Raw genomic sequence first — 27,385 nt, 5'->3', positions numbered from 1 at the left:
GTGGGGCGGTGCGTGTGTGGGGGGTGCGTGTGTGGGGGTGCGTGTGGGGCGGTGCGTGTGGGAGGGTGTGTGTGGGATGGGGTGTGTGTGGGGGGGTGTGTGTGTGGGGGGGTGTGTGTGTGGGGGGGTGTGTGTGTGGGGGGGGTGTGTGGGGAGAGGTTGGAAGGAGGCACCCCTGCTCTCTCCTCCGGCCCTTCGATCATTGAGTGCCCCCCAACCCACGCTCCTCCATCCCTTACCATGCTCCCTCCTCCATCTGTTGCCAAGTTCCTCCCATCCCCACCCCGGTTGCCACGCTCTTTCCCCCCCCTCCCCCGGTACCCACGCTCTCCCCCCCCCCCCCCCGGTACCCACGCTCCCCCCTCCCCCGGTACCCCCCCCCCCACCCCGGTTGCCACGCTCTTTCCCCCCCCCGGGTACCCCCCCCCCCCCGGTACCCACGCTCCCCCCTCCCCCGGTACCCACGCTCTCCCCCCCCCCCCCCCGGTACCCACGCTCTCCCCTCCCCGGTACCCCCCCCCCACCCCGGTTGCCACGCTCTTCCCCCCCCCCGGGTACCCCCCCCCACCCCGGTTGCCACGCTCTTCCCCCCCCCCGGTACCCCCCCCCACCCCGGTTGCCACGCTCTCCCCCCCCCCCCGGTACCCACGCTCCCCCCTCCCCCGGTACCCCCCCCCCCACCCCGGTTGCCACGCTCTTTCCCCCCCCCCGGGTACCCCCCCCCCCCCGGTACCCACGCTCCCCCCTCCCCCGGTACCCACGCTCTCCCCCCCCCCCCCCCGGTACCCACGCTCTCCCGAGCCATTGCGCAGACGCACATGCTCCAGCGCGCCTGCGCAACGCTGCCGGCTCTGAGAAGAAGGTATGATCCCTAGCCCCGCCCCCCTGCAGGCAGTCTCCTCCCCAGGGAGACTACGCCACTCCACGCCATGGTCCAGGAGGACCGGAGAATTGCTGCAGAATATTTCGGCGCACCTTCGAGCCCAGGCAGGTCACGTAAGTCTCAGAGGTGCGCCGTTTTCACCAGACGCCGAAACTTGGGCCCATAGTCCATAGCCCTGCAGGCCACGACACTTCAAGTGCATATCCAAGTATTTCTAAAATGTGGCAAGTGTTTCTGCCTCTACCACCCTTTCAGGCCGTGAGTTCCAGACCCCCACAACCCTCTGGGTGAAAAATATTCCCCTCAAATCCCCTCTAAACCTTCTACCAATTACTTTAAATCGATGTCCCCTGGTTGTTGATCTAGAACTGGAAAGTGGGATTAAGCTGCATAGCCCTTTGTCAGCCGGTGCGGACACGATGGGCCGAAATAGCCCCCTTCCGTGCTGTAAATGTTTATGATTCTATTCTATTACAACAGTGATTACACTTCAAAATGTACTTCATTGGCTCTAAAGTGCTTTGAGATGACCGGTGTTCGTAAAAGGCGCTATATAAATGCAAGTCTAGCCTTTCATTACTCAGCTAATCGGAGTGATCCTGAGCAGTGCCCGCAGTGTGATATTGTCATTACATTAATTAGAATAGGCTTGAGGGGCTGAATGGCCTCCTCCTGCTCCTTTGTAATTGTAATTCCGTCCTTCCCTTCCATGTATTACACTCGGGGTCAGCGATGCAGCTTGACAGTCTTACTGAACCGAGCTCTCCTGGTGAAGCTACAACCCACAGGCGTTCTATATGCGGGCATGGTCTGTACAAGCTCCACAAATGTACATCCTGCATGTACCCACTATATTCAGAATTGGCTTCTGAAACTCTACCAGAATTCTCTGCAGCTCAAACCTAACCTTACATTGTGGTCTGTTGAACACGCGTATGCAACGCTGGTGAGGTGCGAGAGGTGCCTCTGTATTACACACAGTCGCAGGTAGCTAGAGGGAGCTGTATGTTGAAAGTATCAGACTGACCTGAGCCTTACTGAAAAGTACCTATTTTTGTTACATAGAATTACAGAGAATTTTGCAGCACAGAAACAGGCCATTCGGCCCATCAGGTCCGTGACACTGTTTATGCCCCACATGAGTCTCCTCCCATCCCTCTTCACTTCACCCTATTCCTTTCTCCCTCATGTGCTTATCGAGCCTCTATTCCTTTCTCCCTCATGTGCTTATCGAGCTTCCCCTTAATGGCAACTATGCTAGTCGCCTCGACCTGTGGTAGTGAGTTCAACATTCTCACCACACTCTGAATAAAGTGGCTTTATTAGTGGCTATCTTATATTTATGGCCTCTAGTTCTGGTCTCCCTCACAAGTAGAAGCATCTTCTTTACGACTACCCCGTCAAACCCTTTTGCAATGTTAAAGACCTCTACCAGGTCACCCGTCAATCTTATCTTTTCTAAAGACAAGAGCCCCGGCCTGTTCAATCTTTCCTGCTAGTTATAACTTTTCAGTTCTGGTATCATTCTCGTAAAAACCTTATTGCACAATACTCCAAGTGTGGTCTACCCAAGGTTCTACACAAGTTGAGCAGAACTTCTCTACTTTTCCTAATAGTAACTCAAAGATTCCATGTAATCATCATCATCATCATCATCATCATAGGCAGTCCCTCGGAATCGAGGAAGACTTGCTTCCACTCCTGAAGTGAGTTCTTTGGTGTCTGAACAGTCCAATACGAGAGCCACAGACTCTGTCTCAGGTGGGACAGATAGTCGTTGAGGGAAGGGGTGGGTGGGGAGTCTGGTTTGCCGCACGCTCTTTCCGCTGCCTGCGCTGGGTTTCTGCATGCTCTCGGCGACGAGACTCGAGGTGCTCAGCGCCCTCCCGGATGCTCTTCCTCCACTTAGGACGGTCTTGAGCCAGGGACTCCCAGGTGTCAGTGGGGATGTCGCACTTTATCAGGGAGGCTTTGAGGGTGTCCTTGTAGCGTTTCCGCTGGCCACCTTTGGCTCATTTGCCCTGAGGGAGCTCTGCGTAGAGCACTTGCTTTGGGAGTCTCGTGTCTGCCATGCGGACTATGTGGCCTGCCCAGCGGAGCTGATTGAGTGTGGTCAGTGCTTCAATGCTGGGGATGTTAGCCTGAATGAGGTGGCTGATGTTGGTGCGCCTGTCCTCCCAGGGGATTTGTAGGATCTTGACATGACAGGAGCCAACGACTGCTGGACGGACCACCGCCTAATCCGATCCATCATCGACATCAACATAGCCCCAGAGCAGAGGGGGTAGCAGAAGCAGTGCCGCAAAAACGTCAATGCCGGAGCACTTAAGGACCCAGCTAAGAGAGCTCTATACAGCCAGCGCCTCACAGCTAACCTGGCGTACCTTGACGGCCCCGAGACGCAGAGCCCCCAGTCCTCCATAACCAGTGCCTGCAAAGAGACACTCGGTTACTCAACCAGGAAACGCCAGGACTGGTTTGATGAGAATGATCAGGAGATCCAAGAGCTAATAGATCGCAAGCGCAGGGCATTTCTGAGCCTTAAACAACAACCCATCGCGGGAGCAGCAAAACACCATTACAGACGGCTCAAGGCTGAGGTCCAACAAAAATTCCATGTAAACCTTGAGGGGGGATCCATTAGGTTGTCAGAGACCTGGCGCACATCTTGACAGCAGATACTAGTTTCCTGAGAGCTGTTCCTGATACCTGTCTGTTCACACATCTTACAATGAATTGCATTGAGTTTACGGCATAAGCAGACCATCCCAGCATCAATGCTCCACACAAGACTCCTCCCACCCCATCAGCAGATCCTTCGATTCCTTTCTCCCTCATGAACTTATCAAGCTTGCCCTTCAATGTATCGATACTATTCGCCTCAACTGCTCCCTATGGTAGCGAGTACCACATTCTCACCTCGCTCAGAGTAGAGTTGTGTTGTGGCGTGGGTCTTCGTGGTTTGAGCTCAGGTTTGCAGCCTGCAAACTAACCAGCCTTGGTTTCGCAAATGGGGGCACGAATTGAAAAGCTGGCACACGAAGCCACAGGACACTGCTCAACGGAGAGCTGCTTCGTGTGTGTGTGTGTGTGTGTGTGTGTGTGTGTGTGTGGTTATGAGCCAAGGGCTTTTCAAGGTCACTTATATTGTCCACTTGAGCAGAGACAGGATGTGAGTATTTGCACAGAGCTTCCCGGCAGAGCTCGGACACAGAACCTGCAACCTTCCAGCCTCTGCGTCAGTGCACTGGCCTGGCACAGCGCCTATACTGGCCCCACTACACGTGCGCTTACTCGTTTCGGACGCTGGTCACAACCAAATGCTGTCCAGAGTCAGTCTGGCAGCTCCATGGTACAGGCAAGACTGTCGCTAACATTCTGACCCTACACAGTTTGAGTTTCTACTGGCTCTGTACAAGATCTAGGTCACTGATTGGAGCGTGGGCAGGTACTGCAGGAGCGGCGAGGTCAGGGCGAAGGAGCGGCGAGAGATTGTAGAGAGACATGATCAGGGCCAAGGAGAGGAACGAGTTCGGGGCCCAGGGGCAGCACGGGCCAGCCCACACTGCGATATGTGTGCGCACTGGGTCCGTGCAGCAGAGCAGGTCAGTCGTCTTGGATAACCCTTACCACTGGACCAAGACCTAGCTCTGTCAAGCCCGTGTGGTGGCTGGTGTGCAACGGCCACCACATGTTAAGATGCACAGGCATCTTCCACCCTTCAGGATGTAGTTCGGGATCTGGAATATTAGGTCCTTCATTGAAACACCTGTGAATATTTTTGGCGTGGAAGCAAGTCATCCTCGACTCGAGGGACTGCCTATGATGATGCCATTTCAGCAGCACCTCCAAAACCCGTGACCTCTACCACCTAGAAGGACAAGGGCAGCAGGTGAATTGGAACACCACCACCTCCCAGTTCCCCTCCAAGTCACACACCATCTCGACTTGGAAGCATATCGCCGTTCGTCCAACGTCGCTGGATCAAAATTCTGGAACTCCCTCCCTAACAGCACTGTGGGAGCACCTTCACCACACGGACTGCAGCAGTTCAAGAAGGCGACTCACCGCCACCTTCTCAAGGGCAATTAGGGAGGGGCAATAAATGTCGGCCTTGCCAGCGATGCCCACATCCCAGGAACGAATAAAAAAGACTCCCCTTGGGGTGAATATTTCAAAATTCATTCACGGTATGTGGGCGTCGCTAGCAAGGCCAGCATTTATTGCCCAGTCATTATCGCCCTGAAGGATGTGGTGGTAGCTGGTGAACACACCCCCACATTTAACAGGTTTATTTTTGTTCTCTGTTGTATTTTTAAGTCTCTAGCCCCATCCTTTTATCTTGTACTATTTCCCAACCAACAACTGTTTTCAAACCTCTGTTTAAATCACTTAGGGACTGCCATACTCGAAGGAATTCAAAGAATTGAGTGCAGTTCCTAGTGGGCATGAGCCCACAGCTTAAACCTGACCCCAAATCAACACTTAATGGGCATTAAGTTGGCAATCTGACCCGGGGATTGCTGCTGTGTGAAATGGACAAAACATCACACAGGTCTAGTAACAACATTCTTCTAGGATTGGGGATCAAACGTGTTGTTGGGACAGGAAAATAAGAAAAGACAAAAAGAAAGACTATAGCATCTTTCACGACCACCGGACGTCCCAAAGCACTTTACAGCCAACGAAGTACTTTTTGACGTGTAGTCACTGTTGCAATGTTGGAAACACGGCAGCCAATTTGCAAGCTCCCGCAAACAGCAATGTGATAATGACCAGATCATCTATTTTTGTGATGTTGATTGAGGGATAAATATTGGCCAGGACACCAGTGATAACTCCCCTGCTCTTCTTCGAAATAGCACCATGGGATCTTTCACATTCACCCGAGGGGGCAGACAGGGCCTCAGTTTAAAAGACGGCATCTCCGACTGTGCAGCACTCCCTCGGCACTGCACTGGGAGTGGAGTGTCAGCCGAGATTTTTGTACTGCAAGTCTCTGGAGTGGGGCTTGAACACACAGCCTTCTGATGCAGAGGCGAGAGCGCGACCCACTGAGCCACAGGTAGAGGGAAGGTTTACTCTGCATCTGGCTGTGCTGTACTGACCTGGGAGTGCTTGATGTTGAAAGGGTCTGTATGCAATACACCCCCATAGTAACCCTAACCCTAACCCTAACCCTAACCCTAACCATGCAAAATGCAGGGTGACACGGTGTAACTGTGGAATAATTTTAACACGCTAACTGCACCGCAGCCAGCCTCGTGATCCGACAACTGTTAGACTCGCAATCCCGTGGGAACGGTCTTGAAATGACTCAAATTTGTGGATTGGTGGATAAGGAGGTTAAGGCGCCATATGGAATGCTTGCCTTTATTGGCTGAGGCACAGAATACAAGAGCAGGGAGGTTATGCTTAAATTGTATAAAACTAAAGCTGGAGTACTGCGTGCAGTTCTGGTCGCCGTATTATAGGAAGGACGTGATTGCACTGGAGAGGGTGCAGAGGAAATTTTCTAGGATGCTGCCTGGAATGGAGAATCTTAGCTATGAGGACGGATTGGATAGGCTGGGTTTGTTCTCATTGGAACAGAGGAGGTTGAGAGGAGACCTCATTGAGGTGTACAACATTTTGAGGGGCCTCGATATAGTGGATAGCAAGGGCCTATTTCCATTGGTGGAGGGGTCTATTACGAGGGGGCATAGATTTAAGGTGGATGGTGTAGGTTCAGAAGGGATTTGAGGGGGGGGCTTCTTCACGCAGAGGGTTGTGGGGGTCTGGAACTCACTGCCTGGAAGGGTGGTGGAGGCGGAAACCCATTTAAAAGGTGCTTGGATGGGCACTTAAAGTGCTGTAACCTGCAGGGTTACGGACCCAGAGCTGGTTAGTGGGATTAGACTGGATAGCCTCTTGTTGGCTGGTGCAGATACGAATACGGCCAGGGTGATCTCCTGGACTAGTTTCGATCGCCTCGATGGGTCGGAGAGGAATTTTCCCAGATTTTTTTTCCCCAATTGGCCTGGGTTTTTAGCTGGTTTTGGCCTCTCCCAGGAGATCACATGGCTCCGGTTGGGGTGGAATGTAGAATGTTTCGGTGCAGGGGGTGTCGCAGTTGTGTGGGGTGGACTGGTTGGGCTGGATGCTCTTTACCTTTCCGCCATTGTCCATAAGTTTATATATAACCTTCAGGGCTGCTGACCGAGGGCCGTGCGGCTCTTTGTCGGCCGGAGGGGACACGATGGGTTGAAATGGCCTCCTTCTGCGCTGTAAATTTCTATGTTTCTAGTTTAAATACTCAATACTGTTATCATCGATAAATGCATCGCTGAAACAGTCCTGTAAATCAGTAAAGTTGGCTCTGGCCATTGGACAGTGTTGCCAATTCTGATTGGACGTGTCCCTGGAGGTTTAATCACATGACCTGCCGCCTCCACCCGCCCCGCCCAGTCTTCAATATATTTATTACTGAAAGTGCTCCAAGAGAATGAAAAATTTCACCATTTCTTTGAGTGCCCCAATATTTTTTTCTCCTGAGCTTTGCTTGCGGCAGCGTCCAGGAAATTGATCTTTAGTCCCTGGAGATTGCAGGACAATGCCGGAGGCCTGTGTTTTGAGAGAGATCATAGCAGGACAATGCCGGAGGCCTGGAGGGACTGAAGGTGTAAAGGGGACATTCAAGAAGCCAAATACTATTGGAGGGGGACAGGAGGTGAGTGATTGGGGGGGGGGGGCAGGGGATGTGGGGGGGGCAGGGGATAGTGGGGGGGGGGGGCAGGGGATGGTGGGGGGGTGGGAGGGAGGGGGGGGGGCAGGGGGGGGGCAGGGGATGTGGGGGGGGCAGGGGATGGTGGGGGGGGCAGGGGATGTGGGGGGGGGTGTAGGGGGTGGCTGGGTGGAGGGGGTAGTGGGGGGGGCAGGGGCTGTGGTTGGTGGGGCAGGGGGTATGGGGGGGGTGTGATGGCTGGGTGGACGGGGTAGTGGGGGGGGGGCAGGGTGTATGGGGGGGGTTGTGGACAGGGGGTGTGTGGGGTGAGGGGGGCATGGGGTATGGGGGGGGTGGAGGTGGGGGCAGGGGGTGTGGGGTGGCTGGGTGGAGGGGGTAGTGGGGGGGGGGGCAGGGGCTGTGGTTGGTGGGGCAGGGTGAGAGCAGAAGATGCAGCAGTGATGTGCTTAGGTTTTTGAGTGAGCCCTCTCGCCCTGTACAGACAGGGCCCTGCAGCCATTGTGAACGAGGCGCCAGGCTGAGCTCACGCTGATCTAATTCCTCCGTCTCTCGGAGCGGCAGAGGGGAAGCCACAGTCCTGCTTCTATCTCCAACAGGCTATCTTTAGAACGAGCGTTTCCTTTTTGTACAGCAGCAGAGTCACTGAGCCAGCTCGGACCGCAGACACTTTCAGGAGCGGACGCGATTCGGCAAATGGTGCAGCGGTCAAAGCCGGCTCAGGGCGGGGTGTCTCCCCGATGCCCCCTTTACCCACTCGGCGGGGGGAGCCCAAGGCTGGACTCTGTGTCCAGCCGCACGTCGCCACTGATCCGAGGCCGCTGGCACTGCCGGGAGCAGAGTGCAGCCGGCGAGATGGGTGTCGCCTTGTCTCGGTGAGAGTGACACTGGGCCCAACAGGAGCACACACACGCACACACACGTCAACACTCACACATCTGGTCAAGGCTGTCACACATCTTATTGTGGAGAGAGCGGCAGGATTGTTGTCTTTCTCAACACTTTATGAAAAAAAATATGAAAGAGAGCGATTTTAACCCCTCCTGCCCGGCGGGAGAGCGGGCCCGAATGGGCAGTTAAAATCACCCTGGAGCTGGCGGGACCTGACCCGTCCCAATTTTAACCTGCTCTGCTGAGCGGACAGCGAGGTAGCCCTTTCACAAGCCGATGGGGTCCATCTTTACAGAAGCTAATAACATAAGAAATAGGAACAGGAGTAGGCCTCGAGCCTGCTCCGCCATTCAATATCATGGCTGATCATCGACCTCAATTCCACCTTCTGCCCAACCCCCCCCCCCCCCCCCCAACACCTCCCCCCAACCATCCCAGATCTCCATATCCCTTGCTTCCGAGAGACTCCAAAAATCTATCTATCTCAACCTTGAATATGCTCAGACTCCGCATCCACAGCAATCTGGGGCAAAGAATTCCGAAGATTCACCACCCTCTGAGTGAAATTCCTCCTCATTTCAGTCCTAAATGGCCGCCCCCTTTATCCTGAGACTGTGCCCCCTAGTTACATAAGAACATAAGAAATAGGAGCAGGAGTAGGCTATTTGGCCCTCGAGCCTGCTCCGCCATTTAATCTGATCATGGCTGATCTGATCATGGACTCAGCTCCACTTCCCTGCCCGCTCCCCATACCCCTTTACTCCCTTATCGCTAGTTCGAGACTCTCCAGCCAGGGGGAAACAACCAACAGGCAAACCTGTTGCCAACTCTGGTTCGACGTACTCCTGGAAGTTTTATCACATGACTTCCAACCCCCTCCCCACCCCCAAACACTCCTGCCATTATTCGCCCAGCAAGCCCACCCTCACGATGTCCGCCTTCTCACGGCCAATTGGAAAGCAAGTTATCTCTTAATTAGCTGATTGGATGATGCTCGACTGTTAGCCAAACTTTGAAGATCCCATCGCCAATATTTTTTATGACTAATAAATGAAGGTGTTGGAAAATGAAAAAAATAAAACCATCCCTTATGTTGTTTCCCCTAGGTTTTCTCACAGCAGTGTCCATGAGATTACTCTTTAATTCCTGGAGACTCCTGGCAACCTTGGAGATGTTATTATTCATTCCGGGGATGAGGCCGTTGCTGGCAAGACCCGCATTTATTGGCCATCCTGAATTGCCCTCGAGAAGGTGGTGGTTTGGTACAACCGAGTGTCTCGCTAGGTCATTTCCGAGGGATAGTTAAGAATCAACCACATTGCTGAGAGTCTGGAGACACACAAGGGCCTGATCGGGTAAGGGCGGCAGATTTCCTTCCCTAAAGGGTTGGTAACCCTGCTGAGACTTTGCTTACGATTATTCCCATTGGACTGACGCCTCAATCCTCAGCATCGAAGCATTGACCACACTCGACCAGCTCCGTTGGGCGGGCCACATTGTTTGCATGCCTGACACGAGACTCCCAAAGCAAGCGCTCTACTCGGAACTCCTACACGGCAAGTGAGCCCCAGGTGGGCAGAGGAAACATTTCAAGGACACCCTCCTTGATAAAATGCAACATTCCCACTGACACCTGGGAGTCCCTGGCGAAAGACCGCCCAAAGTGGAGGAAGTGCATCCGGGAGGGCGCTGAGCACCTTGAGTCTTGTCGCCGAGAGCATGCAGAAAGCAAGCGCAGGCAGCGGAAGGAGCGTGCGGCAAACCAGTCTCCCCACCCACCCTTTCCTCCAACCACTGTCTGCCCCACCTGTGACAGAGACTGTAATTCCCGAATTGGACTGTACAGTCACCCGAGAACTCACTTTTGGAGTGGAAGCAAGTCCTCGATTCCGAGGGACTGCCTGTGATGATGAATATGGTCATAAAAAGGAAGTCAAACAAAGGCCATCTAGTTCACCTTACCATCCTAGTCGTCACATGATACAATGATAATGGAGTGGTTGACCAATCACAGCGATCGACCTCTATCAATGAGTCTACAACAGACGCAGGCACGAGGCGAGCAAAAACCCCCCCAGTGCGGAGAGCTTTGGGAACCACAGGTCCAAAGTCACCTCTTTCGCTCAAGATGTTTCCAGATCCCGACCTAAAGGCATAAAATCCCATTCGCTCATCAAAACAGAATTCACACGCTCACGAAGCAGGCCGGCCACAGTAGCAGTTTTATTGGGTTGCCTCACTCTGCACGTCACCAGGACAGTGGACGTTTCGACAGGAGAGCGAGCGAACAGCGACCAGCAGAGGCCGACACACTGGCCCCACCCACCCACCCGCCCACCTAACCTCAATAGGGGAAGGTCTGATAAAAGCAATGGGCACTGACCTGTTGTAACCATTCAAGGAGAAAGCTCCCTGGGGGTTCGCGGCAGTGCTGGATTTGAAGTAGTAGATACAGCCCTTGTGAATGATGACAAATCGCAGTGGCCCTGAAATCAGAAATACAATCAATGTTTGAGCAGTAACGCCAGGCCTTGGGGTGACGTGAGGGGCTGAGCAACCCAGAGAATGCATCGACTAGACAAAACCAATTTAGAAGTCTGAGCAGGAATGCAACTATCAATAAAATATTTATCTATCTATGCATATTTATTATACTGCCTAAAAGGGTGGTGGAAGCAGATTCAACAATAAATAATATCTACAAGATGCACTGCAGCAACTCGCCAAGGCTTCTTCGGCAGCACCTCCCAAACCAGCGACCTCTACCCCCTAGAAGGACATGGGCAGCAGGCACATGGGAACACCACCACCTCCACATTCCCCTCCAAGTCACACACCATCATGAATTGGAAATATATCACCGTTCCTTCATTGTCGCTGGGTCAAAATCCCAGAACTCCCTCCCTAATAGCACTGTGGGAGCACCTTCACCACACGGACTGCAGCGGTTCAAGGCGGCAGCTCACCACCACCTTCTCAAGAGCAGTTATTGATGGGGAATAAATGCTGGCTTTGCCAGCGATGCCCACATCTACAGAACAATTTTTAAAAAAAACTTTCAAAAGGGAATTGGATAAATAGTTAAAGGGAAAAAAAATTGCAGGGCAATGGGGAAAGAGCAGGGGGAGTGGGACTCATTGAATCACTGTATCACTGGCATGATGGGCCGAATGGCTTCCTTCAGTGCTGTAACATGAGATGATTCGATGCAATCTTGGAAATACATGTGTGATATTTGTCTCTCTCACCTCGTTGGTGTGGGAGAGAAACCAAAGACCAAGCTTTAACCAATAGGGAGGCAGAGCAATTGGAGAGACTGGCCGAAGTGGACTTCCACAGCGGCCGGTTTCAGAACGACGGACACAGAGCTGGGAGCAACGTGACTTTCTGCCCTCCGCTACAGTACACTTTCAAAAGGGAATTGGATAAATAGTTAAACAACCAGAGAAAGGGGATAGGAGAGAAAGTACCCCTGGGGGGGGGGGGGGGGAAACAAATGAGTACACCACGAGTCCATGCAGCTAAAGACAGGAAGCTCCTCAGATCCTTGTCTGGTATGTGCTGAATAACCCCAGTCGCAATTCGGAACATTGGAACAGGAGGAGGCCATTGAGCCTGTTCCACCATTCAATAAGATCATGGCTGATCTTCAACCTCAACTCCACTTGCCCGTCCGATCCCCACATCCCTTGGTTCCCTTAGAGTCCAAAAATCTATCTATCTCAGCCTAGAATATACTCAACTGCTGAACATCTAATCTGGGTTAGAGAATTCCAAAGATTCACGGCCCTCTGAGTGAAGAAATTCCTCCTCATCTCAGTCTTAAATGGCCGAACCCTTCTCCTGAGACTCTGCCCCCTGGTTCTAGACTCTCCAGCCAGGGGGAGACAACCTCTCAGCATCTACCCTGTCAAGCCCTGTAAGAATTTTATATGTTTCAATGAGATCACCTCTCATTCTTCTAAACTCCAGAGAGTATCTATACAATTTCTCCTCATAGGACAATCCTCACATCCCAGGAATCAGTCTGGTGAACCTTCGTTGCTCTGCCTCCAAGGCAAGTATATCCTTCCTCAGATAAGGAAACCAAAACTGTGCACAGTACTCCAGGTGTGGTCTCACCAAGGCCCTGTATAATTGTAGCAAGACTTCCTTACTCTTATACTCCAACCCCCTTGCAATAAAGGCCAACATACCATTTGCCTTCCTTATTGCTTTGCTGTACCGCTATGCTAGCTTTCTGTGTTTCTTGTACCAGCAACAGCCAAATCCCCCTGAACACCGACATTTAATAGATTCTCACCATTTGAAAAAATATTCTGTCGATCTGTTCTTCCCACCAGAGTGAATGACCTCACATTTTCCCACATTTTACTCCAGCTGCCAGCTTGCGAAGGCGGAGTGGAAGGGAGGGGCAGGGGGATCTAAAGGAGGCCGGAGTTGGAAGTGCAGGAGACTCTGTTCCTGGTGCCTCGGGGCAGGAGGAGCTGGAGGAAGGGTTGGTTTGGTAAACTCGAGACGACTGCGTGTGACTGACGGACTTACATTTCTTGATCTTCCATTGGGATCCCCCTTTTTTATGGAGGTAACCGGACTGTGTGACGCCTCCCGGCATGGTGAGGAGGTTCTGGGCGCCGATCGCTCGCATGGGCACCGGCCACTTCTCCTCCTCTATTCCAGTGGCCATTGCGCTGGAACAGAAAAACAAACACAAAAGTTGCTGATTATCCATTAAACCCACAGCCGCCCAGACCGATTACTGTAACTTATTGCCCAATAGTTACTTCACCCGGTTTCCAGTGACACTGCTGCTTACTTTCATTTTTAGTATCATTGTGAAATCAAAAGATCAGAACCAGGAGCAGGAGTAGGCCATACGGCCCCTCAAGCCTGCTCCGCCATTGGCTGATCATCGGCCTCAATTCCACTTTCCTGCCTGTTCCCCATAACCCTTCACGGCAAAACGAGCCAAAGGGCAGAGGAAACGTTACAAGGACACCCTCAAAGCCTCCCTGATAAAGTGCGACATCCCCACTGACACCTAGGGGGTCCCTGGCCAAAGGCCGCCCTAAGTGGAGGAAGTGCATCCGGGAGGGTGCTGAGCTCCTCGAGTCTGGTCGCTGAGGAAAGAGCGTGCGGCAAACCTGTCCCACCCTCCCTTACCCTCAACGATTATCTGTGACAGAGACTGTGGTTCTCGTATTGGACTGTACAGCCATCTAAGGACTCATTTTAAGAGTGAAAGGAAGTCTTCCTCGATTCCGAGGGACTGCCTATGATGATGATGTCTTCCCTATATAGTTCAAAAATTTGTCCATCTCAGCCTCAAATATATTCAATGACCCAGCATCCAGAGCTCTCTCGGGTGGAGAAGTCCAAGGATTCACGACCCCCCAGAGAAGAAATTCCTCCTCATCTCCGTCTTAAACGGACGACCCCTTATTCTGAAACTATGCCCCCTAGTTCGAGATTCCCCCACGAGTGGAAACATCCTCTCTGCATCTACCCGGTCAAGCCCCCTCAGAAACTTCTTGTTTCAATAAGATCACCTCTTATTCTTCTAATGAGTACAGTCCCAACCTGCTCAACCTTTCCTCATAAGTCAGCCCCTTCATCCCAGGAATCAACCGAGTGAACCTTCATTTGATCTGCCTCCAATGCAAGTATATTCCTCCTTAAATAAAGAGACCAGCACTGCACGCAGTACTCCTGTTGGAGGCCCCTGCTCTCTCAGGTGGACGGAAAAGATCCCATTGCACTATTTCGAAGAAGAGCAGGGGAGTTGTCCCTGGTATCCTGACCAATATTTATCCCTCAACCAACATCACAGAGAAGATTAGCTGGTCATTATCATTTCTGTTTGTGGGAGCTTGCTGTGCCTGCCGTGTTTCCTACATTCCAACAGTAACGACACTTCATTGGTTGCAAAGCATTTTTGGACTTTGAGAAAGGCACGATATACGCCTAGGGAGGCGGTGAGGTTTAAGGAGGAAATTTGAGAGATGAGGGCCCAGGCATGGGAGACAATGGCGGAGTGATTAAAATCGAGGTCACGCATGAGGCCAGAATTGGAGGAGCGCAGAGATCTCGGGAGGCTGGAGGAGATTACAGAGATAGGGAGGGGTGAGGTCATGAAGGGATTAGAAAACCAGGATGAGAATTTTAAAATTGAGGTGTTGTAGGACCGGGAGCCAGTGTAGGTCAGTGAGCACCCATTGGATAAATTCACTGAGACACTGCAGGGGGGGGGGGGGGGTGCCAATAAGAATTTTGACAGGTTAAACGTTTAGACCTGGACCCTTCATCAGAACGGACCGACTCTCACCTGAAACGCTAACTCATCCTTTCCCTTTTCCGATTCTACCTGAACCGCTGCGCCTGTCCGCCATTTTCCAGTCGGACTCTTGCGATGCCGTGCAAGGCTGAGCAGTGCGTGACGCAGTTTCTGAGGGACACGCACCCTCGCCCGCGCCAAATGTTAACGTTATCCGAGATGTTGCGTTCGGCCCAGCCCCGGGTGATACGTCCTTACTATACAGTACAAATGCACACGAGGCCCATGCTTGAGAGAAGGTCAGTCTGTGACCCGTCCTTTATTTCTTAGCACTCAAGTGATGAAGATGGGTGGAGCTTCCCATTTTATACCTGAAGGTCCAGGTTAGGAGTGTCTCCCACCTATTGGTCATTGTTCTCACAGTATACAACTTAGGTCAGATTATACATGGGTTACAATGCTGGTTGAATACATGACATCACCTCTCCCCCAAAGTCTTATTGGGATCACAGGTTGAGTCTCTCTGGTGGTTTACGCTCTCTTGTAGAGCGCCTGAGTTGGGGCTCCAGTTGTTGGGCGCTGGCCTGAGTGTCTGCTGTTTGCGGTGCCTCAGGCCTATCCAGACTGCCCACAGTGACTGGGCTCTCCTCCCTTTGGTTCCGGTATTCGGTCACCTGTGGTGGAGTGAACTCTACATCGTGTTCTTCCTCTGCTTCTTCTATGGGGTTGCTGAACCTCCTTTTTGTTTGATCCACGTGTTTGCGGCAGATTTGTCCATTGGTAAGTTTAACTACCAGAATCTTATTTCCTTCTTTGGCAATCACAGTGCCTGCAAGCCATTTGGGCCCTGCAGCGTAGTTGAGGACAAAAACAGGATCATTTACATCAATACATCGCGCCCTCGCATTCCTGTCATGGTAGTCATATTGTGGATGGCGCCTGCTCTCGACAATTTCTTTCATGGTGGGGTGTATAAGGGATAGCCGGGTTTTGAGCGTCCTTTTCATTAGCAGCTCTGCGGGTGGAACCCCTGTGAGCGAGTGTGGTCAGGATACTATAGGCCAACAGGAGGCGTGATAAGCGGCTTTGTAGGGAACCCCCTTGGATTCTGAGCATCCCCTGTTTGATTATCTGCACTGCTCGTTCTGCCTGGCCGTTTGAGGCCGGCTTGAATGGTGCCGTTCTGACATGGTTAATTCCATTGCCTGCCATGAAGTCCTGGAATTCAGTGCTCGTGAAGCACGGGCCATTGTCGCTAACCAAGATGTCCGGTAGACCGTGGGCGGCGAACATTGCCCGTAGACTTTCTACCGTGGCAGAGGATGTGCTTGAATTTAAAATGTCACACTCGATCCATTTGGAGTAGGCGTCTACTACAACCAAAAACATTTTTCCCATGAAAGGACCTGCGTAGTCCACATGGATGCATGACCAAGGCTTGGCGGGTCATGGCCAGGGGCTAAGGGGGGCTTCCCTGGGCGCATTGCCCAGCTGGGCACACGTGTTGCACCTGCGAACAAAGTTCTAGATCTGCGTCTATCCCTGGCCACCAAACGTGTAACCTGGCAATTGCCTTCATCATGACAATGCCCGGGTGCTCATTGTGGAGTTCTCTGATGAACACCTCTCTGCCCATCTGGGGCATGACTACGCGGTTTCTCCACAGTAGGCAATCGTCCTGAATCGAGAGTTCATCCCTGCGCCTGTGAAGTGGTTTAAATTCCTCAGGGCATGCCCTGTACGTGGCTGCCCAGTCCCCATTCAGGACACATTTCTTGACTAGAGACAATAACGGGTCTCTATTTGTCCAGACTTTAATCTGACGGGCTGTCACGGGTGAGCCTTCGCTTCCGAAAGCTTCAACAGCCATGACCATCTCAGCAGCATACTCGGTAGCCCCATCAGTGGTGGCTAGTGGGAGCCTGCTGAGTGCATCAGCGCAGTTTTCAGTGCCCAGTCTGTGCCGAATTGTGTAGTCATAGGCAGCTAACGTGAGTGCCCACCTCTGTATGCGGGCCGATGCATTTGCATTTATGGCCTTGTTGTCGGCCAAAAAGGACGTTAGGGGTTTGTGTGTCTCCAGCTCAAATTTCTTGCCAAACAGGCACTGGTGCATTTTCTTTACCGCATATACACATGCGAGCGCCTCCTTTTCTACCATCCCGTAACCCCTTTCTGCCTGGGACAGACTCCTGGAGGCATAAGCTACCGGCTGTAACTGACCCTTGACATTGACATGCTGCAACACACACCCGACACCATAGAATGTTAACACAAGTTTCTTACATGGGTCGTATAGTGTTAACAGAGTGTTGGAACATAACAAATTGCGTGCTCTATTAAAAGCCCTTTCCTGGCTGTCCCCCCAGACCCATCCGCGACCTTTGCGTAGGAGCACGTGTAGCGGCTCTAGCAGCGTGCTCAATTTGGGAAGAAAGTTACCAAAATAGTTCAGGAGCCCCAGGAACGAACGCAGCTCCGTCGTGTTACGGGGTCGGGTGCTCTCTGGATCGCTTCCGTCTCGGACGCAGTAGGGCTGATCCCGTCTGCTGCTACCCTCCTCCCCAGGAATTCTACCTCGGGAGCTAGGAAGACGCACTTCGCCTTTTTCAGTTGCAGCCCTACCCGGTCCAGTCTGCGTAGTACCTCCTCCAGGTTGTGGAGGTGTTCTTCAGTATCGTAACCCGTGATGAGGATGTCGTCCTGAAAAACCACCGTTCCTGGAATCGACTTGAGGAGGCTTTTCATATTTCGTTGGAAGATCGCGGCGGCCGAGCGAATCCCGAACGGACATCTGTTGTACTCAAACAACCCCTTATGTGTCGTGATGGTGGTCAGCTTCTTCGACTCACTCGCCAGCTCCTGGGTCATGTAAGCTGAGGTCAGGTCCAATTTTGAAAAAAGTTTGGCACCGGATAGCGTCGCAAAGAGGTCCTCCGCTCTCGGTAGCGGGTACTGGTCTTGGAGTGACACCCGATTGATGGTGGCCTTGTAATCACCACATATCCTGACCGACCCATCCGCCTTGAGCACCGGCACGATCGGGCTCGCCCAGTCACTGAATTCGACTGGCGAGATGATGCCTTCCCTCAACAGGCGGTCCAATTCGCCTTCTATCTTTTCCCGCATCATGTACGGCACCGCTCTGGCCTTGTGGTGTACTGGCCTGGCGTCCGGGTTTATGTGAATCACTACCTTGGTCCCCATGAAAGTGCCGATGCCGGGTTGAAATAATGAGCCAAATTTGTCCAGGGCCTGTGAGCATGATACTCGCTCCACAGAGGAAATTGCATTGACATCGCCCCATTTCCAGTTCATGACAGCAAGCCAACTCCTCCCCAGTAGTGCGGGACCGTCCCCTGGGATAATCCAGAGTGGCAACCTGTTCTCCGAATCTTTGTGGGTCACGACTACCGTGGCGCTGCCTAGCACCGGAATGATCTGCTTTGTGTAAGTCCGTAGCTGTGCGTCAATCGGCGATAATTTTGGCCTCCTGGCCTTGGACGCCCACAACTTTTCGAACTGTTTGATACCCATCAGTGACTGGCTGGCCCCAGTGTCTAGTTCCATTGATACTGGGATGCAATTGAGGAGCACTTTCATCATTATCGGTGGCGTCCTGGTGTATGAACTGTATACGTGCTCCACATGAACTCGCTGAACTTCAGCTTCCAGCGATTTCCCCCAGCGTTCATTTCTGTAATTTCTGCAGGTATTTTGCTCATCTCTGCAAACTCCGGCTGAGTGTGTGCCTCCATGCCTCCAACACGAGCTGCTGTTGGAAACAAAAGGTCCCTTGCCAGTCGATCGTCCCTGACTGCCTCTGTGACTGTCCTCAAGTACGCCATTAACAGGTGTTGATGGCCCCATTACTGGCCGCATTGTCCCTTGCAATGGCATGAATCGCCGTTCAACTTGCCATTGTCTCTGTCGAACTCCCCCTCTGGGTTCGACTACATGTTGGGGCATGCCTGACTCCCCATGTCTGCCTGGAGAACTGTGTGCTGTTTTAACAATGTTGAATCTCTGTCCAAACCATTCCTTAACACAGTACCTCTCGTCTGTTCTGCTAGTGGCCATGCTCGCGTGGTTTAAATCCCAGTTTCTCGTCGCCATTGATACGTCCTTACTACACAGTATAAATGCACACGAGGCCCATGCTTGAGAGGTCAGTCTGTGACCTGTCCTTTATTTCTTAGCACTCAAGTGATGAAGGTGGGTGGAGCTTCCCCTTTTATACCTGAAGGTCCAGGTTAGGAGTGTCTCCCACCTAGTGGTCAGTGTTCTCACGGTGTACAATTAGGTCAGTTTATACATGGGTCACAATGGTGGTTGAATACATGACACCGGGAAAATGCTGAAGGAATCCGACGGCGACAGGGAGCGTTGTGCACAGGGAGTGCAGCGAAGGTTCACCAGACTGATTCCCGGGATGGCAGGACTGACATGAGGAGAGACTGGATCGACTGGGCCTGTATCCACTGGAGTTTAGAAGGACGAGAGGGGAGCTCATAGAAACATATAAAATTCTGATGGGATTGGACAGGCTCGATGCAGGAAGAATGTTCCCGAAGTTGAGGAAGTCCAGAACCAGGGGTCACAGTGTAAGGATAAGGGATAAGCCATTTAGGACTGAGATGAGGCAAAACTTCTTCACTCAGAGAATTGTGAACCTGTGGAATTCTCTACCCCAGAGAGTTGTTGATGCCAGTCCGTTAGATATATTCAAACGGAAGTTAGATGTGGCCCTTTCGGCTAAAGGGATCAAGGGGTATGGAGAGAAAGCAGGAAAGGGGTACAGAGGTGAATGATCAGCCATGATCATATTGAATGGCGGTGCAGGCTCGAAGGGCCGAATGGCCTACTCCTGCACCTATTTTCTATGCTTCTATGTTTTTCCCACTCCCTACCCCACCCACCCCCAGAGTCTGCTTTCTGTGTTCACAGCGGAACAGCTGGGAGAGACCCAAGTCCTCTCTGCCAATGTCAGGTGGAACCTGTGAGATCCGCATGTTTACCAGCAGGTGACGGAAGCCAGCAGCGGAATTTTCTTTCAAACAGAGCTGGAGCTTTCCATCGAGCCACTCGCCTTTAACTGAGGGTGCTCTCCTCAGGAACCCACTCTTCAGCTGTTAATAAAAGACCCCCTCCTTCTCCTGCAGCTGCCGATTCTCGCCGGGATTACATTTCAGAGGGCAGTTAAGAGTCAACCACATGGCTGTGGGCCTGGAGTCACGTATAGGCCCAGACCGGGTAAGGACGGCAGATTTCCTTCCCTAAAGGACATTAGTGAACCAGTTGGGTTTTTAACGACACTCCAACAGCTTCACTGTCACTCTTACCGATACCAGCTTTTTACTTCCAGATTTCTTTTTTTAAACACTCAGTTCAAATTCTCAAACTGCTGTGGTGGGATTTGAACTCATGATCTACTGGATTATTAGTCTAGCCCTCTGGATTGCTAATCATAGAATCATAGAAATTTACAGCGCGTAAGGAGACATTTCGGCCCATTGTGTCCGCGCCGGCCGACCAAGAGCTATCCAGCCTAATCCCACTTTCCAGCTCTTGGTCCGTAGCCCTGTAGGTTAACATAGAAACATAGACATAGAAACATAGAAAATAGGTGCAGGAGTAGGCCATTCGGCCCTTCTAGCCTGCACCGCCATTCAATGAGTTCATGGCTGAACATTCAACTTCAGTACCCCATTCCTGCTTTCTCGCCATACCCCTTGATCCCCCTAGTAGTAAGGACCTCATCTAACTCCTTTTTGAATATATTTAGTGAATTGGCCTCAACAACTTTCTGTGGTAGAGAATTCCACAGGTTCACCACTCTCTGGGTGAAGAAGTTCCTCCGCATCTCGGTCCTAAATGGCTTACCCCTTATCCTTAGACTGTGACCTCTGGTTCTGGACTTCCCCAACATTGGGAACATTCTTCCTGCATCTAACCTGTCTAACCCCGTCAGAATTTTAAATGTTTCTATGAGGTCCCCTCTCATTCTTCTGAACTCCAGTGAATACAAGCCCAGTTGATCCAGTCTTTCTTGATAGGTCAGTCCCGCCATCCCGGGAATCAGTCTGGTGAACCTTCGCTGCACTCCCTCAATAGCAAGAATGTCCTTCCTCAGGTTAGGAGACCAAAACTGTACACAATACTCCAGGTGTGGCCTCACCAATGCCCTGTACAACTGTAGCAACACCTCCCTGCCCCTGTACTCAAATCCCCTTGCTATGAAGGTCAACATGCCATTTGCTTTCTTAACCGCCTGCTGCACCTGCATGCCAACCTTCAATGACTGATGTACCATGACACCCAGGTCTCTTTGCACCTCCCCTTTTCCTAATCTGTCACCATTCAGATAATAGTCTGTCTCTCTGTTTTTACCACCAAAGTGGATAACCTCACATTTATCCACATTATACTTCATCTGCCATGCATTTGCCCACTCACCTAACCTATCCAAGTCGCTCTGCAGCCTCACAGCATCCTCCTCGCAGCTCACACTGCCACCCAACTTAGTGTCATCCGCAAATTTGGAGATACTACATTTAATCCCCTCATCTAAATCGTTAATGTACAGTGTAAACAGCTGGGGCCCCAGCACAGAACCTTGCGGTACCCCACTAGTCACTGCCTGCCATTCTGAAAAGTACCCATTTACTCCTACTCTTTGCTTCCTGTCTGACAACCAGTTCTCAATCCATGTCAGTACACTACCCCCAATCCCATGTGCTCTAACTTTGCACATCAATCTCTTGTGTGGGACCTTGTCGAACGCCTTCTGAAAGTCCAAATATACCACATCAACTGGTTCTCCCTTGTCCACTCTACTGGAAACATCCTCAAAAAATTCCAGAAGATTTGTCAAGCATGATTTCCCTTTCACAAATCCATGCTGACTTGGACCTATCATGTCACCTCTTTCCAAATGCACTGCTATGACATCCTTAATAATTGATTCCATCATTTTACCCACTACCGATGTCAGGCTGACCGGTCTATAATTCCCTGTTTTCTCTCTCCCTCCTTTTTTAAAAAGTGGGGTTACATTGGTTACCCTCCACTCTATAGGAACTGATCCAGAGTCAATGGAATGTTGGAAAATGACTGTCAACGCATCCACTATTTCCAAGGCCACCTCCTTAAGTACTCTGGGATGCAGTCCATCAGGCCCTGGGGATTTATCGGCCTTCAATCCCATCAATTTCCTCAACACAATTTCCTGGCTAATAAGGATTTCCCTCAGTTCCTCCTCCTTGCTAGACCCCCCGACCCCTTTTATAACCGGAAGGTTGTTTGTGTCCTCCTTCGTGAATACCGAACCAAAGTACTTGTTCAATTGGTCTGCCATTTCTTTGTTCCCCGTTATGACTTCCCCTGATTCTGACTGCAGGGGACCTACGTTTGTCTTTACTAACCTTTTTCTCTTTACATATCAATAGAAACTTTTGCAATCCGTCTTAATGTTCCCTGCAAGCTTCTTCTCATACTCCATTTTCCCTGCCCTAATCAAACCCTTTGTCCTCCTCTGCTGAGTTCTAAATTTCTCCCAGTCCCCAGGTTCTCTGCTATTTCTGGCCAATTTGTATGCCACTTCCTTGGCTTTAATACTATCCCTGATTTCCCTTGATAGCCACGGTTGAGCCACCTTCCCTTTTTTATTTTTATGCCAGACAGGAATGTACAATTGTTGTAGTTCATCCATGCGGTCTCTAAATGTCTGCCATTGCCCATCCACAGTCAACCCCTTAAGTATCATTCGCCAAACCATCCCAGCCAATTCACGCCTCATACCTTCAAAGTTAGCCTTCTTTAAGTTCTGGACCATGGTCTCTGAATTAACTGTTTCATTCTCCATCCCAATGCAGAATTCCACCATATTATGGTCACTCTTCCCCAAAGGGCCTCGCACAACGAGATTGCTAATTAATCCTCTCTCATTACATAACACCCAGTCTAAGATGGCCTCCCCCCTAGTTGGTTCCTCGACATATTGGTCTAAAAAACCATCCCTTATGCACTCCAGGAAATCCTCCTCCACCGTATTGCTTCCAGTTTGGTTAGCCCAATCTATGTGCATATTAAAGTCACCCATTATAACTGCTGCACCTTTATTGCACGCACCCCTAATTTCATGTTTGATGCACATCCAAGTACTTTTTTAATGTGGTGAGGGTTTCTGCCTCTACCACCCTTTCAGGCAGTGAGTTCCTGACCCCCACCACCCTCTAGGTGAAGAGATCTACCTTCAAATCTTCTCTAAACCTCCCCCAATTACGTTAAATCTATGACCCCTGGTTGTTGACTCCTCTGCTAAGGGAAACAGGTCCTTTCTATCCACTCTATTTAGACCCCTCATAATTTTATACATCTCAATAAGGTCTCCCCCCTCAGCCTCCTCTGTTCCAAAAAGATAACAAACCCACCCTATCTAATCTGTCCTCAGAGCTAAAATTCTCCAGTCCAGACAACATCCTTATAAATCTCTTCTGTACCTTCTCTAGTGCAATCGCATCTTTCCTGTAGTGTGGTGACCAGAACTGCACGCAGTACTCTAGCTGTGGCCTAGTGTATTATACAGTTCAAACATAACCCCCCTTGCTCCTGTATTCCATTCTTCAGCTAATAAAGGCAAGTATTCCGTATGCCTTCTTAACCACCTTATCTACCTGGCCTGCTACCTTCAGGGGTCTGCATTCCAAGATCTCTTTGTCCCTCTGCATTTCTCAGTGTCCTGAGGGTCTTAAGAGAAGTAGCGGCAGGGATTGTGGATGCATTGGTTGTAATTTACCAACATTCCCTGGATTCTGGGGAAGTCCCAGCAGATTGGAAAACTGCAAATGTAACACCCCTATTTAAAAAAGGAGGCAGACAAAAAGCAGGAAAACTATAGACCAGTTAGCCTAACATCTGTGGTTGGGAAAATGTTGGGAGTCAATTATTAAAGAAGCAGTAGCAGGACATTTGGAAAAGCAAAATTCGGTCAGGCAGAGTCAGCAGGGATTTATGAAGGGGAGGTCATGTTTGACAAATTTGCTGGAGTTCTTCGAGGATGTAACGAACAGGGTGGATAAAGGGGAACCAGTGGATGTGGTGTATTTGGACTTCCAGAAGGCATTTGACAAGATGCCACATCAAAAGTTATTGCATAAGATAAAAGTTCACGGGTTGGGGGTAATATATTAGCATAGACAGAGGATTGGCTAACTAACAGAATACAGAGAGTCGAGATAAATGGTTCATTCTCTGATTGGCAACCAGTAACTAGTGGGGTGCCGCAGGGATCAGTGCTGGGACCCCCCAACTATTTACAATCTACATTAATGACTTGGAAGAAGGGACTGAGTGTAACGTAGCCAAGTTTGCTGATAATACAAAGATGGGAGGAAAAGCAATGTGTGAGGAGGACAAACAAAATCTGCAAAAGGACATAAACAGGCTAAGTGAGTGGGCAAAAATTTGGCAAATGGAGTATAATGTTGGAAAGTGTGAGGTCATGCACTTTGGCAGAAAAAAAATCAAAGAGCAAGTTATTCTTTAAATGGAGAAAGATTGCAAAGTGCTACAGTACAGTGGGACCTGGGGGTCCTTGTGCATGAAACACAAAAGGATAGTATGCATGTACAGCAAGTGATCAGGAAGGCCAATGGTATCTTGGCCTTTATTGCAAAGGGGATGGGGTATAAAAGCAGGGAAGTCTTGCTACAGCTGTACAAGGTATTGGTGAGGCCACACCTGGAATACTGCGTGCAGTTTTGGTTTCCATATATACTTGCTTTGGAGGCAGTTCAGAGAAGGTTCACTCGGTTGATTCCGGGGATGAGGGGGTTGACTTATGAGGAAAGGTTGCGTAAGTTGGGCCTCTACTCATTGGAATTCAGAAGAATGAGAGGTGATCTTATCGAAACGTATAAGATTATGAGGGGGCTTGACAAAGTGGATGCAGAGAGGATGTTTCCACTGATGGGGGAGACTAGAACTAGAGGGCATGATCTTAGAATAAGGGGCCGCCCATTTAAAACTGAGTTGAGGAGGAATTTCTTATCTCCGAGGGTTGTGGATCTGTGGAATTCGCTGCCTCAGAGAGCTGTGGAAGTTGGGACATTGAATAAATTTAAGACAGAAATAGACAGTTTCTTAAACGATAAGGGGATAAGGGGTTATGGGGAGCGGGCAGGGAAGTGGAGCTGAGTCCATGATCAGATCAGCCATGATCTTATTAAATGGCGGAGCAGGCTCGAGGGGCCTTATGGCCTACTCCTGCTCCTATTTCTTATGTTCTTATGTCCTACCATTTTATAGTGCTAGTCAGGTAACATAACCATAACACCACCCTATCCATAATCCTATGATTATAAAGCATGTGTGGGAATGGCGTATGTTACTGGTGACCCCTGTTGCAAGTACAGGCGTGTGTGCATTGGAAAACAACCTGAACCATAATAGAAACATAGAAAATAGGAGCAGTAGTAGGCCATTCGGGCCTTCGAGCCTGCACTGCCATTCAATTTGATCATGGCTGATCCTCTATCTCAACACCATATTCCCGCTTTCTCCCCATATCCCTTGATGCCTTTTGTGTCTAGAAATTTATCTATCTCACTCTTAACTATATTCAGTGACTTGGCCCCCACAGCCTTCTGAGGCTGAGCCACAATTCCACAGGTTCACCACCCTCTGAGTGAAAAAATTTCCCCTCATCTCGGTCCTAAATTTCCTATCCCATATCCTGAGACTGTGACCCCCTGTTCTACACTTCCCAGCCAGGGGAAACATCCTCCCTGCATCCAGTCTGTCCAACCCAGTCAGAATTTTCTAAGTTTCAATGAGATCCCCTCTCATTCTTCTAAACTCTAAGGAATACAGGCCTAGTCGACCCAATCTCTCCTCAATACGACAGCCTGCCATCCCGGGAATCAGTCTGGTGAACCTTCGCTGTACTCCCTCTATGGCAAGTATATAATTTCTTAGGTAAGGAGACCAAAACTGCACACAATACTCCAGGTGTGGTCTCACCAAGGCCCTGTATAACTGTAGTAAGACATCCTTGCTCCTGTACTCAAACCCTCTTGCAATGAAGGCCAACATACTATTATTTACTAACTGCTTGCTGCACCTGCATGTTTGCTTTCAATGACTGGTGTACAAGGACACCCAGGTCCCTCTGTACATCGACACTTCCCAAGCCATCACCATTTAAATAATGCTTTGTCTTAATGTTTTTCCGACCAAAGTGGCTAACTTCACATTTATCCACGTCACACTGAACAATGCTGGCCATGGTGCCATCCATGTCAAATAGCCTACCGGGACTCGGTGCCTTGATCCACACACACATTTTTAAAGGTCCTTTGAGCAGCAAGGGGACAAAGCCATCAGAAGGAAGGGGGGAAATCGACGAGGAAACCAGATAGAAAATATCAATTGTAGGACTGACCTTTTTCCATTATCACACAATAAGCGATCCAATAATGCAGGGGTGAAATCAAACACCTCTATCAGCGATTCATCTACAGATCCACAAATGATTCAGTGAAAGGTATCAGATGCTCTCCACACCATCTGGTTAGAAAGAGGAGAATGGGGGAGTGCCTGGGGTCTGTGCCCCATGGGTTCAAAGACACCGGCACCTCTCGCTCTGTCTCTACTGACAAAGCGGCGTCCTCCTTGCATGGAACGCTGGAAGAATGACTGTCGCTGGTAACTTCCTCTAACAGCAGCTTACCGCTTCTGATCACATCTATATATATGTACATATATATTTATACATAATACAAAAAACCCCAACCATCTGCATTTATAATGCTGGCAGATTTCCCAACTATCACATTTACAGGAAGGTACGTGAGTCAGGAAGCCTGGGGCTTTTTACTCACATTCCACGACAAAAACCTCGTTGGCCACGTTCCATGTTCCCCCCCCCGCCCCTCTCCGCTGACGTACCCGGCAACCCTCCCCAAACAGGACGTGACACCAAGCGCCGATTTAACCTCTCGGAGAATTGGTTCGCAGTTCGCAGAATTATAGGCCTCGATATTAAGCCCGCCCCCCCATTCACCGCACCACGACGGGCGGGAGAGGGTCGGGCGGGACTGGGGGGGGGGGGGGGGGGGAGGGGGTTTAAAATGTCACATTCCCGTGTGACGCGACTCCCATGTGCTCGCCGCCATTTGTTTGCCGGAGGTTATCGGGGCAGCCGCGGGGGCGCTCGTTAACATATTTAAAATCGGGGTCAGAGGCCGGGACTTTAATGGGGAGGCAGGTTGTGAGAAGGGCGGGGGGGGGGGGGGTGGGGGAGGGGGAGGGGGAGGGGGGGCGCGGTGCTCGAAAGCAGTGGGAAACCGGGAGAACGGCTTTCCCGCAGCCCCTGTGGAATTTAACGGCAGGGTCCGATTACCATTTGAAAAGCTCCGTGTTGTCACCCGCAGCCGACCAGATGGAGGCGCTGTCTGGCTGCAGGCGGGTAGGCCGCTAGTGCCAGAGAGAGGAGGGAGGGAGGGAGGGAGGGAGGGAGGGATCGAGTGTTGGTCGGAGGCCGGAGAATCGGGGCCAGAGGAGCATCGGGTTGGTGGGAGGGGAGGAGAGAGAGGATCGGGACTGGAGGATCATT

At 50.9% G+C, this 27,385-nt stretch overlaps 1 protein-coding gene across 4 annotated transcripts in view; it reads right to left on the bottom strand.

The window, feature by feature from the left end:
• sh3bp2 (SH3-domain binding protein 2) overlaps window positions 1-27,385 on the bottom strand; it is a 169,525-nt gene that overhangs the window by 58,502 nt on the left and 83,638 nt on the right. For 3 of the 4 annotated variants that reach the window (XM_070877713.1, XM_070877721.1, XM_070877734.1), the window contains exons 2-3: window positions 13,041-13,186; window positions 10,879-10,981 (exon numbers count right to left, since the gene is read on the bottom strand). In XM_070877713.1, the coding sequence (XP_070733814.1) occupies window positions 10,879-10,981; window positions 13,041-13,186 (249 nt within the window). Of the gene's footprint in view, window positions 1-10,878; window positions 10,982-13,040; window positions 13,187-26,212; window positions 26,552-27,385 lie in introns of those variants that run through there. The other variant, XM_070877727.1, reaches the window with a different exon arrangement.

The sequence above is a fragment of the Pristiophorus japonicus genome, chromosome 1 (genome assembly GCF_044704955.1).
Source record: "Pristiophorus japonicus isolate sPriJap1 chromosome 1, sPriJap1.hap1, whole genome shotgun sequence".
NCBI classification, from domain to species: Eukaryota; Metazoa; Chordata; class Chondrichthyes; family Pristiophoridae; genus Pristiophorus; species Pristiophorus japonicus.
Note: the sequence above shows the minus strand (reverse complement) of the source record. Positions and strands in the feature narration are given on the sequence as shown.